We start from the raw sequence: 20,615 nt of genomic DNA on the forward strand, positions 1-20,615 counted from the left end.
GTGCCGGCCCGGCCCATAGTCGTGCCGTGTTCGGCGTGCTTTCCCTCGTGCTGGGCCATCGTGCCTTGGGCCGGCCCAAGAAAGCACGGCCCAAGTCCCAGCTCTATACTCATGTCGCCTCAAATAATCGATCGATTGCGCCACCATGGATCAACATCACCTAAGACCATATCACCAGACCTAGTAGTAAATTGTTAAATTTACCTCTACTGCCCAGCCCCTAAACTTGAAAGTCCAAAAATCATCATTATTCAATCTTCGACTTTTCAAACAGTTAGTTTATAAACCCCTCAACCTGAATTAAACTTTTGTTTAACTACATGCATGGCAGTTCAGTTTCTTTTTTAAAAAAAAATAAATTGAAAAGCAGTGAATCACACGTGCCACACAATCTTTCCCCTTCTCCACTTCAATCTTCCCTCCCCTTCTGAAAAATCTCTACAAAATTCCTTCATTTTGGTCTCTTTTGTCACGTAAGAATTTACAGCCAAAAATCGTCAAAAATCATTCGCTCCAAAGGAGATCAAACATAGGGCCTCTTATTTAACGTAGAAGTTCCACTTGACTTTTGCAGGAACCAATTCAATTTTGCGAGGAATCAAGAGCATAACATCTCATTCTGCGATAGGCAACTGGCCAAGTTGAACTATCTATTGGCCAAGTAGTGACTGAAACTGTAGCGGGATTTACGCTGGGCTAGAAGAATTCTGCAAATGGAAAGCCCAAACCGACAGAAGCATAGACCCAAGTGACGAAGACCTCCGATGAGACCCCGATCCAGGCAACGTTGACTTTGACTTGGAATGGACAGTTCAAATTTTGATCAAGAATTCGGTTCTGATTTTATCCAAACCCCCTATCTTGTTCCCTGTGAATCCAATCCATCACCCTTTTTTTTTTGTCATGTCGATCCGTTATGTATAGTTTTCTAGCTTAGTTGCACATCAATATCATCATGCACTTTAACTTATCTACTCAGCATAGCATGGTCTTCCCCATCATCAGAACAAATGCTGCTAAAATGCTGTCCTGCCAAATTCCGTTTCCTTCAGCCAATCAGCAAAAAGAAACTCCCAATTCCACAGTGAGTTCCATGAAGGTTATAATGAATTCACAAAATTCAACCAGACAATTCATAGTGCCAAGTAACAATGCAGGCCTACTACAAGTCCACCACTGATATGTCATCCAAAGAATCGATCAAGTGTGTTACCATCAATCAAAATCAGCAAAATCAGAGCTTTAGCTCAAGACCGAGCAAAAAATCAAGCGACGTTTTGAACAGCGACACCGACTAATGGCAGGACCGGCCATATCTATGGCTCTCTCTGCTATGCATTACCACTACGGCGACCTGTTAGAACAGTCTTTGGTTTTCAGAAAAGTATGAGATGTGACCAGGTCTCTGGTCTCTGCTCGATCGATCGATCGATCGGTAGTTCCAGTAAAATGTCACTGTCCGATTACCTCAGTATCGTTTTGGGTGGTGTTGAACGCCATAGAATTATGCTAGTAGCTGCTCGCGGTTGGAGTAAGTGAAGTGTCCGGCCCTTTTTTCTAACCTCACCTGCTTGTCCTCTGTGTGTGCAGTGTGTTGTTCTAATTGCTTCTGAGTTTGCAATAGAATTTTATAAGTCATGTCGCTAGGATGGCGACGGTAGATCGATCGGTGCCGTGCCGTGACGATTCAGCCGTCAAGATATATCGGTTTTATGCATTGTCCTTGTTCTTTACTACTATTGTGTAGTAATTGATCAAAGAATGAGACCAGTCAGTGCTGAATGGTGCGCAAATGTCACTTGTATGACTAGGATTCTGCTTAGTCTAGTCTAGATTGGTACAGTTATCCTAGAATAAAATGCGTGCGTGTGTCCTCTTAGGTTGAACTGGTAAGCTGCAGAATGTGAAAAAAAGAACTGAAAATTAGCTTGTGAAAATATTGTTGGTCAGTCGTAATTAGCTTGTGAAAATTAGTAACTTTGACGGTGAAAATTAGGCTGTTCAGGTGAAAGTGACGCGAGCCTGGAATGTACTTACTAGCTAGTGTGGCACCACCTATCAGCTCATGAATCACGAAGACATGATGCAAGTGAACAAGAATGACCTTCTTTTCGGCGTCTCCTGATCGAGTCCTGAACTTTTTGTTTCTTCAGTGCATCTCTTGCAGAACATTGATTATTAGATTGGCATGATGAGTTCGTGTTTCTTGCCTAATAAAAGGGTTAAAGCTTAGCGAAAGTGAGTTCAGAGGGACAAAAAAGTTCAGAAGAAGACCAAAAAGTTAAAAGAGGATGTTAGGGGGTGTTTGGAAAGGAGGGACTAAACTTTAGTCCCTCTCCCTAGGGACTTATGATTTTGAGAGAGGGGCTAAACTTTGTCCCTGTTCCCAAACACCACCTTAGTCTATGTGAACAAATTAGAATGAGAGAACCAATCAAATAGTGTACATGGTTAACGTTTGAGATCACAGCCAATTAATGTAAGGAAACAAAGCAGTTGTTAATATCTCGGTTTTGTCCTATGACTTTACCATTTTACGATCCCAGTTTACGATTCTATATAGTTAGAATCTACGATTTTAATAACCTTAACGAAATGCAACATCAACTGTGCGTGTGTGTCCATATCAAATTGTGCATGTTTTCCCATGTTCGATCAGTATAATCTAAAGAGAAAGCGGTGATCCGATCTGCATCGAGGGCAGGAATAGTGATAAGAGGGCACGAAACTTTTAGACGGGATATGCTGACTCCAAGCCATTGTCTTTGCTTAAGATCATTCTGCTTTTCTGCAGCAAATGTTGCCTTCGAGAAAAAAAAAAGTTTTCAATTGCAGTGTACAACTGATTCACATCCACCTCTACCGAATACTGTCCTTGCCTGGCAAGCTAGTATAATGGAGAGTGGAGACGAGTCCGTTCTTTTCTCCAACAAAAATTAGATGAAGATTAAGATTTTCGTGACACGCTTTTCAAACTGCTAAACGATGTGTTTCGTGCGAAAACTTTCTATATGAAAGTTGCTCTAAAATATCATCTTGATCTATTTTTCAAGTTTGTAATAATTAAAACTCAATCAATCATACGTTAATACCACCTCGTTTTGCGTAAAAAAACTTAATCTTCATCTTCATTTTTATTTTTATTTTCAGGAGAAAAGAACACTCCGGTTTCTCGGTTTATATTATAAGACGTTTTGAGTTTATATCACGCCAGACTTCTTCGAATTCATATAAATTTATAGAAAAATATAGAATTACTTTACACAAAAAATATACTTAAAATATATTTAATAATGAATTTAATTAAACTAATTTGATTATAGTTGTTACAATATTTTTCTACAAACTTGATCATGCCTTTTTAACTGTAATCTGATGTAAATTTGATCATTACTAGTTCTCTATAAATTTGATCATACTTAAAAATAATTCGACGTAAGACCGACCGAAAATGTGGAACGGAGGGTGTAGGCGTTTACTCATCGTTGGGTCAAAATTTGTGTACGCAGCTTTGAAACTTTACGGCCGTGCAGCAGACTACCAAAGGGAAAAATGGCATCTTTACTCTATTCTAGATGAACCAGGAAGATTCAGGAGTCGCATGCAAGATTTTCATCATCTTGGAGATGGAGCCATAATTTTCTCAGTTAATTCTGGCATGTATTTGTACCACTGCCAAATACGGTCTGTACTCATTTTCAAATGAAGGATGATATCTAAACCTAATTGTATGTGCATCTTAGTATCCACATCTTTGATTGTGTTCTTGACCTAGCTAATTAATCGATCTCTCTGCACACTCAAATGAAGGGTCTCTTGAGCCCCTTGAAATCTGCCGTCTCGATGCACTCGGTGCTGTCTCGCGACGCGTTGAGAAGCCTGAGCAGCTCGCTGGCGCGCTCCTTGGTGACGCCGTCGCAGCCGAGCTGGAGCAGCAGCAGAAGCTTCTGGAACGCGCCGACCTGCAGCGCCTCGGCCTTGCACCCGCCGTCCGCCGGCGAGTTCTTGCACAGCCGCCACAGCGCCGACACGGCGAACTCCGTCGCCATGTCGGACACGTGCATCGTCTTCTTGGCGAGCACCGGCACGGCCAGCGCGTGCGCGTACGCCCTGTCGCGGGCCTTGGCCGCGACGAGGACGGTGTCGAGCACCGCGAGCGCCTTCTCCGTCGTGCCCTTGTCGGCGTCGGCCAGGAGCTCGACGAGGAGCTCCACCGTGCCGAGGTCGACGAGGCGGGAGGCGGCGTGCTCGATGTCGTTCTTGACGAGGTAGTAGGCGGTGACCAGCGCGGCCTTCGTGGCCTGCGGCGAGACCGGCTTCGCGACGAGGTTGACGAGCGCGTCGTACATGGCGTTCGCCTTGGACATTGCCTCGAGGCACTGGTTGTCGCACGACGAGGCGATCTCCCGGAGCACAACGACGGCGCTGACACGCGTGACCTGCTCGCCGTGAGAGAGGATCGAGACGAGGGCGTCCAGCGACGGCGGGGAGGCAATGCAGCGCCTGGACTCCTCGTCGAGCGGGAAGAAGACGACCAGCGCGGCCAAGATCTCCTCGAGGGCGCAGGCGCGCGCCTCCGCCTGCTGGTCGGTGGACGCCGCGGCGAGACGAGAGAACGCGAGCGCGAGCGCGCGCTCGGCGCCGGCGGACGCCAAGCACCGGCGATTCCGCTCGCTCTCCTTCCCGAGCGCCCTAGCCCTGGCCACCATCCTCCCGCACGCCGCCGCGTCCCCTCGCCGCGCCGCCGCGGCGACGCCCTCGAGGATCTCGCGCGCGTCGGCGGCGGAAACGGGCACCCGCGGCGTGGGCACGCGCTCCACCCCGAGGGCCCGGTTCGCGACGCACCACTCCTGGATCATCCTCCGCGTGGCATGGTTCGGCACCAGCTCCTCCGGCCGCAGCGGGCGGCCGGTGACGGGGCACGTCGGCCGCCCGCGCTCCAGCCACACCTCCACCCCGTCCCGGTCGTACGTGATCCCCGTCGGCGCCGTCACGGGGTCCCTCATCATGTCCAGCGAGATCGGGCACAAGAAATGGTCCGGCACGTCTGCGGCTGGCTCAGGCGGCTGCTGCTGCTGCCTCGCCGATCGCCGCACGGCGAGAGGGATCTCCGACACGGCCAGCCGCACGGCGCGGGCGCGGGCGCGGGCGCGAGTCATCGGAGTGACCATTTCGTGCGCCGATTTGACGTGTTGTTATTGTTGTTTTTTCAAGTGCGGCGTGCGCGCGCGGGGGCGAGTGGGATAGTTGGGGTTTGGTCGGCGAGGGGTAAAATGCGGGGATATATAGGTTGCGGCCGGCAAGGTGGAACGGGGAACGTGGGGTTGGAGGGGTGAAGGGGACCGCGGCGGAGGCGGAGCGTACTATTGTTTGTTCATTTTGTTCGTTGGGGGACTGGTTTTGAATGTTGACCGTTGAACGTTTGAATTGTACACGGCGAATGGTATTTGGCTGGGTTTAGTTGGCTTGGGCTACCTAGCTAGCTCAGCTGCTCTTTCTTTACTCCCTCCATCCAATTAAGTACAGTTCAACATTTGATCGTATATCTTATTTAAAAAATTTATAAAAAAATAAAAAGGCCATGCTTAAAGTATTATTCATGTTTTATCATCTAATAAAAATAAAAGTATTAATCACAAAAACTTTGAAATAAGACGGACGTTCAAACGTGCACTTAAAATGGGACCGCAGGGAGTAATTTGTTTTTGTTTCCGGGTAGTCGTCGTTCGAAATTTTCGTTATTGTTTATGGTTCATGGTGTATGTGATGTTTGCTTCAGCATGGTCTAAATTTGCTGCTCAGAACAAACTACAATTATTTTGTCAAAAATATTAGTTTACTACAACTTTAGATAAATATTTTAACAATTTGTAACAATTGTGTATGATGACTTTATCAAAAACCTAAGGTTCATCAGTTCACAAGTTTTGAGCCCATATATCATACACACATACAATACTTATGTCGGTGTAAGTCAGGCTCACATGTCATACACTTATAGGAGGTAAAGTTGTAGTTTTGTAATAAATCATTTGTGGCAGTAGTTTTTTTTAAACACCCATCTAAAGTTCTAGTAAAGTGATAGCTTTGACAAAATAATTGTAGTTGTATGAAATTTATTCTTTATTCATTCAATACATGTTATCTACCCACCCACCAATACCATCTTCCCACTAATTAATAAGGGGTACTTGTGTGTTTTTTCTCTACTATATTTTTTTCTCTTGGGGTGCTAAAAATGCTTTTATTTTCGAACAGAAAGAATATATGATATTGAGCGATTTACCCAGGAAGATGTGCATATTGATTTCAAATCAAGAATCCATCTACACATGGAGAAAAAAAAAGGCAGAATTCTATTGACTCGCTTTTGTTTGGATTTAATTTCTTAATTTTCAAGTAAATTTAGTTTGCTATTAGGATTTGTTTGTTTGACGAGATCCCTCGGGTTAGTTTGGATAGATCAACATGTTAGTCCAGATTTTCCATTTTCAAAAGAAAATTTCATTTTCTTCTCTCATTTCGAAAGGATGCCCAACAAATTATAAACATCAGTACTTTTGCAAACAAGTCCTTAAAATGGTCTGGCAAACATTAGACCCATAGTCTCTAAAGTGTAAATTCAATAGAATAATCCCTTGTTTTCATTCATCCATTTAGCCTACTCCTCTTATATTATTATTATAAGAGATTGTGAATAACAACTATACAATAAATGTTTTTTATGCCTAGAGGATTACCACGTTAATTAATTGGAGAAAAAGATGAAAATATGCACCATTGGATTGTGGCTGGTCCAGATTATGATGGTATATGTAGATTGATTGGTATAGTTTTTGTGTAAACAAACGAGATTTGTATATAGGGGTAATACATAAAAGTTCCATGTAAAATTCAGTTCTATTTTAAACTATTTCTATGTAAAATTGTGAGGTAAAACCCCGCTAGTTAAAATAAATTAGTGGATTTCAACTTGGTCTATCCTCTTACCAGATATTTACTTTAGATCCCCTTTAGTCCGTAATTTCACTTTAAATTTTATTTTCTTTTTTTGGGGTGTGGAGGGGGGTGTACTTTGACAAGTAGAGGACGACAGGAGGTGACCTTGACGGCACACAGAGCCTGTCCTTGAGAAGAAGGGTAAAAGGGATCCAAAGTGCATGAAAAGTAAGAAAACAGGTTTCAAAGTGAAAAATATGTGCTAAATAAGATTCAACGTGAAACTTTAAAAACAATAAGGGACCAAACTAAAATTCACTCAAAAATTAAAACAAAATTCGCTCAGTAACAACTGACAAGAGTAATAGATACTCGTAAGGTAGCAGATTGAAATTATTAGGGCAAGAGTTCAATCCTTTAGCTCGCTCAAGCAATGACTCCACATCATCAAATCAGAACTTCACTACTTCAAATTATTGACTCTACTACTACCAAGTAATCCACTTCCCCATTTTTTCTCTCATACAATGTATACTAAAGCTATGTTTGTAAGAGCTCGAGATTCTTAAAATTAGCTTGTGAAAGTTTAGAAAGCCGGTTTTGCCATATTTTTACTTAATTTTCTGAATTCTATAACTAAATAGTTTCAAAACCTAAGTGCGACCACAATGTGCCAAAAAGGTAGCCTTAAAGAATAAATATATTCTTAAGGAGTGCCTTATAAATTGTGCAATTTAGCAATAGAAAAAATTTTTTGTGGTGCACCTCAAGCTTATGGCATTTACAATATATGATACAAAAGTAAACTATAAGTAATATAATATTTCATTTAACTACCTAGTACATTGTGCAATTAGTACACAAAGAATAACAAAAGATACCATATGCATATGGACTACCATATAAAATAAATAATATTATCTATTTCTACTTCTCCCTCTTCTCCTAATGCTACCTTGTATCTATATATATTGTGGGGATTGCTATAGTTAAAGTTTATTTATGTGGGTGAATCATTTTTACTTGTATACATTAGTGATGCCCTTACAACTAGCCATAGGGTGCTGCGTTCGTTCCTGGGGGATTGGGTGAGAAAGCCCATCGTATTTCACGCGCACGCTTCCCAAACTACTAAACAGTGTATTTTTTGTAAAAAATTTCTATAAGAAAGTTGCTTTAAAAAATCATATTAATCCATTTTTGAAATTTGAAATATTTAATACTCAATTAATCATGCGCTAATAGCTCACCTCGTTTTGCGTATCTTCTCAATCCTTCCCCTCAAACTCACCCATAGTGAACAAACAAGTTTTTTTTTTTGTCTCTCCTTTGCTCTCTCTCTCTCTCTCTCCCCACCATATCAAAGAAGTTGGCAGCCAAATCATATTTTTATTTTGTAGTGGGCCCATGTTATAAGGTACTAGTTGGGACTATATATATTGTACATCATACCATGATAAACTAACAAAGGCTAACTATTTTTTATCCCACCTTAAGATGTATATATACGTTATACATTGGCATTGTCCTAAGTATGAATTTTTTAGGTGAACCAAGGATTCTAAGGTAAGTTGTAGCGGTCAAATCTTAATTATAATTTAACATATGTAATTATACTAGTTGTAGCGGTCAAAAAAGATTTAAAGCCTCAAACATTATCATTGGTGATGGTAGATTCATCTCTCAGTATTATCATTAAGGATTTTTTAAAGAAGTATAGATATGGATCGGTTTAATTATTAATAATGTACTTCCTCCATTTCAGAATATAATGATTTTTAGGGTTGGATACAAGTATTAAGAAATAGGTGGAATTAAATGGGAGAATGTTGTGATTGGTTGAAAAGTGCAGTTAGGTGAGAAAATTGGATGGCAGAGAGTTGTGATTAGTTAAGTAGATATAATATTGTTGAAGAAGTTATTATATTTTAGGATAAATCTTGAGAGCTAAATTGTTATATTTTGATACCAATGGAGTACGTGTTTATATAAAGGAATCTTTTCAACACCGTCTAGTGTCATTAGTGCAAAAAGTCAAGTCATTTAACAAGCTCGTTACCGATGGGCATGTGCCGACGCGAGGCGACGACTGGCGGCGACTTTGACGCGCCGCGCGGGTACGTCAGTGTGTGTGAGACTGTTCCGGCTCGACCGACCCGCCAGCTAGCCTCGATCCAAGTCACGAGTCACAGCTAAGCAGTTTGAAGTTTGAACCACACGACGAATATATTCGTTTAATTTCCATTTAATTTATCCGCCACTTTTTAAATTGCAAAAATGAAGAAGCCTAATCATCAAACTCATCTTTCCTTTTTGTCGACAGAAAAAAAAAAAGAAGGCCTAATGATCAAACTGCTTTCTTGTCATCTGGCGATTTGTTTCTTCGTTTTCCGATTTGTTCGGTCCATTTTTCTAAAGTTTTTCGGTGGACTCTCGGACTCGTACGTTGCCACGATAACACGCCATGCATCAAAGTCTGGTGTGTAATGTGATGTGCATCATGCTGCATCGACTCTGAGCTTTATTAGCACGACTAAGGACTCAGGACTCACGAGCTAGTCGCGAGTCTTTGTTAGACCCGTGGCCCGTGGGTTAGCTAGCAGCTACCAGAATATGATTAATCGCAGTAAACTAATTAATGGAGTTATCTAGGTTAGATCTTGGTTAGCTTGCTAGCTAGTCCGGCCAATCGTGAGATCATACCGCAAAATTTGAAAGCAAGCTGAGAGCGACCTTATGTTGTATTAAGGCTTATGATCAACGGTATGACGTGGAGTACGTATATACATACACAACGTTAACATGCGCAGAAATTTACAGCTACATAATACACGACTTAGGGGAAAAAAAACAAATATTGGTAACGGAATTGCTATGTGAAGTATATCTGCGGTCGTGGGTTACAAGCTACTTCCTCTGGTCCATTTTAATCAAGTGCAGTTGTGGATTTCAGTGTCTAACGTTTGACCGTCCATCTTATTTAAAAAATATTTTAAAAATAAGCCACACATAAAGTATTATTAATGTTTTATCACCTAATAACAATAAAAATACTAATCATAAAAAAATTTTAAATTAGACGAACGGTCAAACGTTGGACACTGAAATCCACGATTGCATTTAAAATGGGACGGATGGAGTATGTAGTTACATAGTATAACTGATACTCCTATAGTTATATTATAACTAATATCATATAGTACAATATATCTGAATTTTTTTTCACCAAAAAGACTTCCGTATGTTATATAGCTACTCCCCGATCTCTTACGTATGTTGTGTATACTTCCGAACCATTGCTTTGGCACTGACGACCGATATATTAATGGTCGAATAAACAATTAAATGAACCCGACGACCAGACGATGTGCATGTGGTTGGGCTAGATCGAACTGTAGCTCTCCACTAGTTAGAGAAAATAAAAATGGAAAAAAGATTGAATCGTAACCATGCAACGTGCATGGCTCGCCATTGAACAATCAATCGATCAGCGTCGTCGCCGGTCGTCATCAGGTCACTCTACGCCGGCTGATCCGGCCTAGTCTACAAAACGTGATGTGGAGATGCTAGTTGTTGTAGGTAATTACTACCTCCGTCCCAAAATAAATATAGCCTGAATATCCGTATCCAACGTTTGATCGTCCGTCTTATTTAAAAATTTTAAAAATATTTAGTCACACATAAAGTATTATCTATGTTTTAACATCTAATAGCAATAAAAGTACTAATCATAATGTGCCAGCAGCCACGGTAAAACAGAGGATGCAAGCGAAAATTTTTAAATAAGACGAACGGTCAAACGTTGAACGTAAATAGTGTAAAATTGCACTTATTTTGGGACGGAGGGAGTAGAAGTTTTTTTTTCTTTCCGTGTTTAGTTAGGGCTTTATTATTGTGCTGTTCTGGGCCGCCAAGTAAATCGTGTGTCTCGTTCAAAGGAAGGAATAAGTTCACATTGGGTCCCTCTATTTGTCGCCCAATTCGATTTTCGTCCCTCGACCGTAAAACCGGGTACAAACCGTCCCCTAACTTATAAAACCGGGCAAATGTAGTCCTATGGCAGTACGGAGGGCGGTATCGGCCTACGTGGCACATTAACCATCCTACGTGGTGCGCTGACCACGTTTCTCCTCTCTTTTTTACAGCGTCGCGCACGCACCAGTGGTCCTCGCGGCGGAGCGGGAGCAGCGTTGGATGGCGGGAGGACGGCGGAGCGCGGCCCATTCGAGCACGAAGATGGCGGCGCCGAGGCCGCCGACGAGCTTGAGGATGACCTCGCCGTCCTCCTCCCGGACGTAGGACCGCAGCTCGGCGAGGAAGTCGCCGGCCTGCGTGAAGGCGAGCAGCGCGGTGGCGCCCTGGAAGATGGCGGTGACTACGGCGGGAGCGGGAGCAGCGGAGTATACTCACCCAACACCAGGTTCAAGTCGCTCATGTAAGTTTCTCCGCCATGAATCACCTGGTCCATGGCATGCTGTTTGATTGATTTTTGTGACTGTTCTGATGTTTTGTTCGTCTTCTTCTGTTTCCAGTTCCACCTCCTGAAGCAGAGGCAGCTGTTGAAGCAACAACGGGAGCAGCAGCTCGCCGCGGCAACAGCGGCGACGTGGGGCACGCACCGCGCCGGCGTCGGCCCGCCGCTTGGTCTGAACTCGTCCGGCTGGCCGCCGCTGCAGAAGTCCCACCAGCAGGCGTCGTCCGCGGCCGGCATGCGCGCCGTGTTCCTCAGCCCTCCAGGAGGCAAACCGGAACGCACGGGCAACGGCATGCACGCCGTCCTCCTCCCGGACGTAGGACTGCAGCTCGGCGAGGAAGTCGCCGGTCCGCGTGAAGGCGAGCAGCGCGGCGGCGCCCTGGAAGATGGCGATGAGGACGGCGGGAGCGGGAGCAGCGGAGGACGACGAGGACGGAGGTAGCGGCCGCCGCGGCGCTTGCGGTGGAGGACGGCGAGGACATAGAAGCCGGAACCCTCGTGCGGACGGCGGCGGTGAGGTCGGTCCCCTCCTAGAGGGGGACGCGGCGCGCACCGCATGGGCGCGCGAGCGAGGCCAAGATCTGCTGCCGCACGAGGCCCACCCGGTCGGCGACGACGACCCGCAGCTTGCGGACGCCGAGGAAGGGCTGGACGGTGACGGTGCCGAGGTCGACGGTTTGGTCGCCGTCAACGAAGACGAAGGGCAGCACGGCCTTGGGCGGCGGCGGCCGCGTGCTGGTGGTTGAGCGGCGCGGCGCGCCCGCGGAGTCAGAAGACGCAACGAGGAAGAAGAGGGAGAAAGGGAATGATATGTGGGGCCCACGTGGGCCCACCATATTTATTTTTTGTCGCTGACATATAGGCCCATGTGGGCCCCCTATTTTAAAATTATTCTTTTGTGTGCTGCTGACAGGTGGGGCCATAGTTTTTATTGTTTTTTAAGATATAATTGTCACGTAAGCGCCACGTCAATGTCACGTGGGACAGAGACCTAGTCAAACAAGCCACATAGGCGCCACGTCATCCAAAACCACCTTCAAAACCGCTGAGGGATCACGTTTGCCCGGTTTTTGTAAGTTGGGGGACGGGTCGTACCCGGTTTTGCGGTTAAGGGATGAAAATCGAACTGGGTAACAAATAAAGGGACCCAAAGTGAACTTATTCCTTCAAAGGAGGTCCATCACAAAAGGATGGCTGGAATTTCAAATTGGGCTTGTTGAGTAAAGCCCACTTGGGACTATTAAGTACAGGTTACGTGACCAACACCGAAGCCTCAAAAGCCCGAAATGCCTTTCCGCTCGTAGGAGGAGCCCTATCCACCGGCGACACTTCCATATTCAGGCTTTCCTCGCCGGCGATGAGACACCGGCGAGAGGAATAAGTTTGTTTTTCATATCTTGCTCCGGATTAAATCGTCTCCCCCAGCCGTAAAATCCGGTATAACACTTCCTCTATCTTCAAAATCAGGTGTAAATTGACTGCCTCGATGGTTTTTGAATGGTTTCTACGCATGTTGATCGTAGTCGACTCACTAACCATTCACAAGAGACGAGGTTGAGGGAGACGTTTCAGCCATTCGCTGAATAAGTGGTAAACTGGTAATGCTACTGGTTTTTCAGTTTCTTATGGGCTTTTTTTCTAGACCACCAGTTCTTTTTCTTCGCCGGCCCAGCGAAATTAAAGGAGGTTGGTTGTTGCAATTTCCAACCTTGTTTCTCCACTTGTAAGCATGCTTGGTGTTGCTGAATTTACTTAGGCCGTGATGGGGTCAATAGGTTTTCTGGACCACTCGTGTAAATTAATTGGAAATACTAAACAAAAGTAACAGAAAATTGAGCTTAGTCAATGCACTCCAAATGAGATAACTTATTTTATATAGTAATGGGAAAAATCTACTGGCCATTTCCTTTGGCCCCGTCTACAGCTGCAGGCCTGCAGCAGGTAACTACAATACCCAATCAAAGCTCCATGTTTCTTCTCATTTATCATGGTGACCATAACGTTGCTGCTTTGCTTGACCATTACAGTTTATACTTTGCTAGTATTGCAGTTTACTTTGCCCAACTTTTCACCTGATCTAATCATGCCATTTAATTTCCAAGTTGCATGCCCCTGACAGAGCTTGACGAGGGGAATGCCCTGATTGCGTTTGATATGATCAGATCATCTGAATGCAACCCTCCCAGCTTGCAGTTCACTCAATCCAGGATTCACTCCACGTTCAACCCAGTCTACTTACTGTTGCCAATGCTATTTGATCATGTGTGCATCACTAGTGAAAGAGATTGCTTTGCAATCTTGGATTGCATCTCCTTCTTTGGCGAGTTTGGGCGTCACGGCAGCATCATCCATCAGAGTTTAATCTGTAGGAGTAGTAGATGTGCAACAATGGGGAGAAGAGAAAAGACATGAGCATATGCAATGGGCGCAGGTACAGTAGCTACTCCAGCAGGAGCTGCATTTGACGCAGCAGCAGTAGTTTTTCAGGGTCTAGTCAATGCATATGCAATGGGCGCGCGCAGTTAGCAGAGCAGGCACGTCACAGAGCTGCTGTCGTGTGACCCATCATCCGACCACATAATCCCATGTCACCTACGGCCGTTGGATTGCTGACCACGTAAATATATTTAGAAATACTCCCTCCGTTCAAAAGACTCAACTGCTAAAAAAAATTAGATGAAAATCTGGATACCCGTGATATGATTTTCAAACTACTAAACGATATGTTTCGTGCGAAAATTTTCTATATAAAAAAACTGCTATAAAATATCAGATTAATCTATTTTTCAAGTTTGTAATAATTAAAACTCAATTAATCATACGTTAATACCACCTCGTTTTACGTAAAACACTTAATCTCTATCTTTATCTTTATCTTTAGGAGAAAAAAACACATAAAACAAAGAAGTTTTTATCTCTTGAATATTTTTTAGTACCTATTACCATTACTACTTTTTTTCGATATCTAAGGATATTTTGGTTATTTTTACTATTCATTAATTTATCTTTGGATATTAGAAATGTTTTTTTTACGAAGGGAGTATATAGTCAAGCTATTAAACTTTTTTTATGATTAAGATTTTACCTAAATTTTTGTTATCATATGTTTTAAACTAGTAAATGGTACGGTACGTAGTATGCAAAAGCCGCTTAAAAGTAAGTTTTTAAATTTTTAAATAATTAAAACTTTATTAATCACCGACTAATGAATTTCTCGTTTCGTGCGCCGACACTTAATCCTCGACTGCCGCTTTATCAAACGCGGCCTTAATGCTGCAACCTCATAGTACAGTCGTATACGTACGCAGTGTACGTGCACGTATTGCCATGTATGCTAGGCAGAGAAGAGTAAATTTCTCGTACTGCTCTCGTGTCTTATACTAAATCCTGTAGTAATAAATAGTAAGGAATTAAATGGAGAGTGAAGGTGCAAAGCATGGCTACCTGTTTTCAGACAAGGTCTAAAGCATGCTTGATTGAAGTTCTCACTTATGGACCGTACGAATTTGGCCTGGAAATAACACTGTGCTGCACATTATTACAGCAGCTGTTACTTAGAGTATTAATTTACTGATTACTGCTAGTACCTTACCATCTTGCGTTCATCAATACGCTGCAGAAGATCCCTGTCCAACGGGGAGTACATGGTACATAGAGAAAATTCTTACTACAGCAAAGGGTGTTCATGGCACCCTCGTGTCTTTGTGGAGCTACTATAGCTTTTAAGGTAAATGCAGAACAGTGCAGTGTAGAACTCTGTTTCTTCAGCATTACATACATGCATGATTCGATTTTATGACAAAGCAATAATAATATAGTGAGAGAAAAAGAAACAGAAAGCAAAAAAAAAAACTGTACTAGCACTATCTCACTACTGCATTTTACAGGAGAAAGGAAAAAAAAGAAGGGAGAGATGGTGAAGAGAAAAAAGAGGTCAGGGCACGGCAATGGCATCACATGAAAGCTTTTCTCATGGCGCCTGCCTGACCACTGGGCAATGGGCAGTGGCTACAGAATAGTACTACGAAGTGGCTGACCTGACCAAGCTCTCCCTTCCCCTAGCCGCTGGCTTCTTGTGAGCTCTCGGTGAGTAGAAGGAGTACAGTACAGATGGGCATCAGCCTGAACAGGAAGGAGCTTTTTGCACCAACAGAAAAGCAACCCCGTCTCTGGGTCACACATTGGCAATGGCACCTTGGCACATTGGCATGGCATGGCATGCACAGGTGCAGAGAGAGAGAGAGAGAGAGAGAGAGAGATAGGAGAAGGCTTGTTTAATCATCATGGCCATGGGGCTCACCTTTCCCTGTTCATGTCCAAAACAACGAAAGAAATATTCGAGCAGACGTGGGAGAAACAGAAATCAAAAGGGAGGTGAAAGAGAGAGAGAGAGAGAGGGGAAAAGAAAGGCAGGACGAAGGCTGATGTGAGGGAGAGAAAAGCAACAAGCCTGAATGAATTATGGCTAGCCTGAATGTGAGCTTTGGTTCTTGATGAGAAATTTTAAAACTGTGTGGCAGCGGCAGCCAGCACCAGCAGCCTGTCAGGACCTCAGAAACACTGCTTTGTCAGAGTGAGAAGCTGGCATTATGTTCTTTGTTTATTCTACGCTATAGCACTCTCTGCTAGTAGTATATCCCCATCCTTTTCCTATCTCCCAAAAGCATCGCATGTGCTTATGTGTTGTTATGCACTAATCAATTACAGTCTTATCAGTCGTTAGCGACACTATCATGAAAAGGGGATATCAGCTTGTTCCCAGGTATAGAAATATAGCAATGTTGGCATCAGAAATTCAGCAGTATCAACAAAGTTTTATTGGAGTACAGGATTTCAATTAAGAGAGGATTATGCTGGCATACGTAGTTAATGCAACACAGTTGACTCTCTGAATCGAAGCCACGGAGGGTAGAGATTGGCAGAGTCCTCGGCTGTCAGCCTAAGAGTAGAGTACAGGGCACAGACCGTCGAGAAGAAGCTTTGGTTCTTCTGCACTGGTGTACATTGGCATGCCATTATTGTAGGATCAGCAAGCTCCGAAATGGCGTCCATCTTGCTGGAGCAAAGGAGGTAGAGCGAGTACATACATGATGAAAATGGTCCATGGAATTTATTCGATCAATTGTGTTGGCTGTCTGTCTGTTGCCGCGTTTGTCTTGATTTCGTAAGGTGTCCCGTTATTTTCCTTGGCCTGTGCACCGGGTACAACACATAGATCTCTATGGGGTCTGCTATAATTTGAACATGGATTTTCTGTTTGAAAACTAGTAAATGTTACTACTGGTACATAGATCCCTTCAAAATCGGTGGCTATGGATTGTTGCCTTCTATCAATCCGCAAGACTGCAACATTCAACCCACCGCTTCACCTTTATAAGGTTCATTGAGATTGGATAGATTTTCAGTTTTTTTTTCCATACGTTTAATTTATCCCCTATCATACCCTTTAGAAGGGATTAAAGGAATATATATTATACAGTATATGAATTCCTTTAGTATGCCCATTATCCTGTTTATGCTGGCAATATTTTCTTGTGGTCTACTCCAGTTTCCTATAAAATTCATGCATTTCAAACAACACGAGTCTTCATTTCTATTTTCTTTTAAAAGGTTGTGCCTATTTTCGCATTTCTGCAAATAACCGCCACCAATTGTTGTCTGTCTCTTATAAATTAATATCCCTATATCTAAAAGTCTTGACATTTTATATTGTGTGATATCTCATTTATTATGGGCTTATTCGGTATGGTGCTAAATCAACTTTACTAAAATTTGGCATTGCTAAACATTGGCATATTTTGACGTTACAAAAATTGGTAGTGTTGGATACGTTTAGTTTGTAACATTACCAAAATTTGGTAGTGTTTTCATGAGAGGAAGTTTCCAGATATACCAAAATTTGATAGGGTGTCAATGGCAATAGAATATTTAGTTTGTTATCTTACCAAGTTTTGATAATAACAATTTTTGATAGGACCGAAAGTGATAACAAACCGAACAACCCCTATATCTATTATGTATCATTTTTGACATTCCAAAATACCATGACACACTTTTCAATCGTTATTACTACATCTATTCAGGTTATAAGACGTTTTGACTTTGGTCAAAATCAAACTGCTTTAAGTTTTACTAAGTTTATATAAAAAAGTAGTAACATTTTCAACCCAAGACAAATTTATTATGAAAATATATTCAATTATTGATTTGATAAAACTAATTTAGTATTATAAATATTACTATATTTGTTTATAAACTTAGTCAAACTTAAAACAGTTTGACTTTTACCAAAGTCAAAACGTTTTATAACCTGAAACGAAGGAAGTAATTCATTTTCTCTTCACCTGGTTGTCTCTTATTATTGTGCTGTATAAGCATGTGTACGGTGCTAGAACACATAAGCATTACAATTGCTAATAAATCACTTAAATAAATATAATTTTTTGCTGTACAAAGTGACAAGAGGATTCATGCATTTAGCTGATTGCATACCCCAACTGCGCGGCAAAGCGAACAAGATTGGGGCAATTACATCCATGCCCCCACTTTCAAAGCCAATTACTGTTTTACCCCTATTTTTTAGGGTTTGCACTTTTACCCCCACTTTTTGAATCCGAAGCAGCCATGTACCCCATTTTTAACAGTCACAACTAACGGTGTTAGTTGTAGAGAAAATGACATATATACTCTTGGTGGTTATTGCAGTTTTGCCCTCCTTTTTTCAGTTTTGTATGATTTTGCCCCCACTTTTTTCAGCTTGTGTGAGTGCTATAATGTGAGGCTTTGATCGGGCAAAGCTCGTGCATTCACTCTGAACCCCTAAACTACAGGTCAATGCCTGTCAGTTAACCGAGACTACGATGTTAGTATGCACAATTGATACCACATTTAGTAGTACATAGATAATACAACAAGGTTGTTCTTATTAAAAAAAAAAATACAACACAGTTGTGAATTGTTCCAAAATAAAAAAGGTAGTAGCCTCGACCACGTTGGCTGGCCCTCGACGCGACCGCGCAGCTGGCCCTCGACGCGACCCGTGGCCGCCGCCGCCTCGACCACGCCTACGGCCGCCGCTGCCTCATGCATAGTAGCTGGCGCGCGCCCGCCCGGGGCCGACGCCGCAGCCTCGCGCCCGCCGCCGCCGCCTTCGCCCCCTTGATCCGCAGCCTCCGCGCCGCGCGTACGCCGCCACCACCCGGTCTCAGTCGATGCTACGGTTCCAGGAAACCGACGCACGGTGGTGGGAGGAGACTCACTCATCCTATCCATTCCCTTAGGGGTTTAAACGTAATATCATATTTCCTAAAACCTTTTTTTATTTTCTTTTGTATTTTTTAACACAACATCGTGGGACCCACGAAACGGCTATTACAACTGAGGGTAGACGGTTGCTTCAAATTCAAAAAGTGAGGGTAAAAATGTAAACCCTAAAAAGTAGGGATAAAACAACAATTGACTTTGAAAGTGGGGGCATGGATACAATTGTCCCAACAAGATTACAAGGGACAAATGGAAGACTCCACTTGTTTGGCAGCGGGCTATAAGAATGTCCTGGTGGAACCGGTTCATGGAATGTCTCTCTAGGCAGCGCTGGCCTCAAAGACCGGGTCCACAGAACAGCTAATGTTTTTTTTCATCAACACTTCAGATGCTCTCCTGTTGTACTTGTGTTCCTCTTTATTGCCCAAAATGCCCCTCCATGGACAAAGTTGAAAGTTCAGGCAGCATCGTTTTAGAATTTTTTGAAAGAGCTCAAGAAAGCTCTTGCTTTACATAACAGTGAAAAGATGTCACCGGCTGAAATGCAGTTTAAACAATTGATACATGTCGCCGTCATTCATGAAATGATGATCGCTAAATTATGCCTACGTCACAAATGGTTGAATGTTAAGGATGATTGGAGGCAAATGAACATGTTCTTCCCACCATGAGAAATTCAGTATCTCCTCATCTGCTTATTACTATTTATCATTTTGACCTCTCCCGTTTATCCTAAAATAAGTTCATTGTTAAACAATCATTATATCAAGATTTATGAAAATAGAAGATAAATTTGTTTGGAATAAATAAATATTGAAATAATTACACTGTGATTTGATAAAGTAGATGCGTTCTATTTTTTATTGGTATATGTACTATGGGAGAAAATAATTTATTTTGGATCGAAATAAGTACTATTTTGCTATCTTGCGGAAGAAAAAAAATTATAACGTTAATTTGTGTTTCAGATGTTACATCAGTCCAATAAAGCATGCACGTTGGAGTTTTCTCGGAGAAAAGAACCATCTTTCTCAGAGTTCGGTATTGGTCTGCCTAACCCAGCCAAAACCGTCGAACCCGTGTTGTTTTACGCCTAAGAAAAATCCACCATATGCACGCGGTGAGGGAAAATGCATAACAAACCTCCCGACCGCCATAGGAGTAGTACTATCTCCATTCTAAAATACTATAAGTTACAAAATTAAATATGATTATTAAAAAAAGATTGTAATTGGTTTAAAAGTGAAGATATATAACAAAATAAACAAATAGTGAAGGATTATGACCGGTTGGGAATGAAGTGTTGGCGAGAAAATATTAGCATTAAATTTAAGTATGAAATAGTGGTGTTCGTATTGAAAGAGTAGTGTCCAGTACTAATTTTTTTTTATTATGTGGAGTTTATAGAAACTATCTCTAGTATCTTAGGTTGGGAATGAACTTAGAGCAGATACAATAGATATAATAGCAGGCTATAAGCCAGCTATAAACATATTTGAAAGAGATAAAGGAAGAGAGAGAAGAGCAGCGGACTACAGATCTGTAGCCAGCTGTAGCACAGACTCCAAGACGTAATGTGTGTATAATAGATGAGACTAGATATTAATAGTATAGTAAACAATTATTATATAAATTAGCTATTACATTGGCTATAGATAATTTAGAGTAAGTAGTTGTCTATACTATTAACCTATTGCACACGAGATGACGAGAAGGAGCAGGTGGTAAATTCCCGCAGCTTGGTGGGCCCCACCCGTCTCCCCTCTGCACGTGACGCCTCCCCCCCGCCCCGCTAGCTCCCCCTCCTTCCCCCGCTCCCCGCCACCATCGCTGTCGCCGTATCACCACAGTATTTCTACGAGACCACCCCCCACCGCTGCCGCGCCCGCCGCCGCGGACCGCCCCCACCCCACCCACCCACCCCCCCACAAAAATTCCC

At 42.8% G+C, this 20,615-nt stretch overlaps 2 protein-coding genes across 2 annotated transcripts; both read right to left on the reverse strand.

Annotated features, from left to right (window-relative positions):
• Positions 1–3,470: 3,470 nt before the first annotated feature.
• Positions 3,471–5,239, reverse strand: LOC127763966 (U-box domain-containing protein 21-like). The gene has a single exon (XM_052288770.1). It carries the CDS (start codon positions 5,169–5,171, stop codon positions 3,801–3,803), a length of 1,371 nt encoding a protein of 456 aa, XP_052144730.1. The 5' UTR covers positions 5,172–5,239; the 3' UTR covers positions 3,471–3,800.
• A 5,634-nt stretch (positions 5,240–10,873) lies between these two features.
• Positions 10,874–11,707, reverse strand: LOC127762651 (uncharacterized). Its single transcript, XM_052287125.1, has 2 exons — positions 11,512–11,707; positions 10,874–11,344 (listed from the first exon to the last, which is right to left on the reverse strand). Exons 1-2 carry the CDS (start codon positions 11,705–11,707, stop codon positions 11,079–11,081), a joined length of 462 nt encoding a protein of 153 aa, XP_052143085.1. The 3' UTR covers positions 10,874–11,078.
• Positions 11,708–20,615: the final 8,908 nt, after the last annotated feature.

This window comes from Oryza glaberrima, chromosome 2 (genome assembly GCF_000147395.1).
Source record: "Oryza glaberrima chromosome 2, OglaRS2, whole genome shotgun sequence".
NCBI classification, from domain to species: Eukaryota; Viridiplantae; Streptophyta; class Magnoliopsida; order Poales; family Poaceae; genus Oryza; species Oryza glaberrima.

Excerpts from the sequence above, each read along its gene's own strand:
- LOC127763966 (XM_052288770.1), bottom strand. The coding sequence starts at position 5,171 with ATGGTCACTCCGATGACTCGCGCCCGCGCCCGCGCCCGCGCCGTGCGG.
- LOC127762651 (XM_052287125.1), bottom strand. The coding sequence starts at position 11,707 with ATGCCGTTGCCCGTGCGTTCCGGTTTGCCTCCTGGAGGGCTGAGGAAC. Across the intron at positions 11,345-11,511 it reads CGCGGCGAGCTGCTGCTCCC|TATACTCCGCTGCTCCCGCT; the intron begins GTTGTTGCTTCA and ends GTGTTGGGTGAG.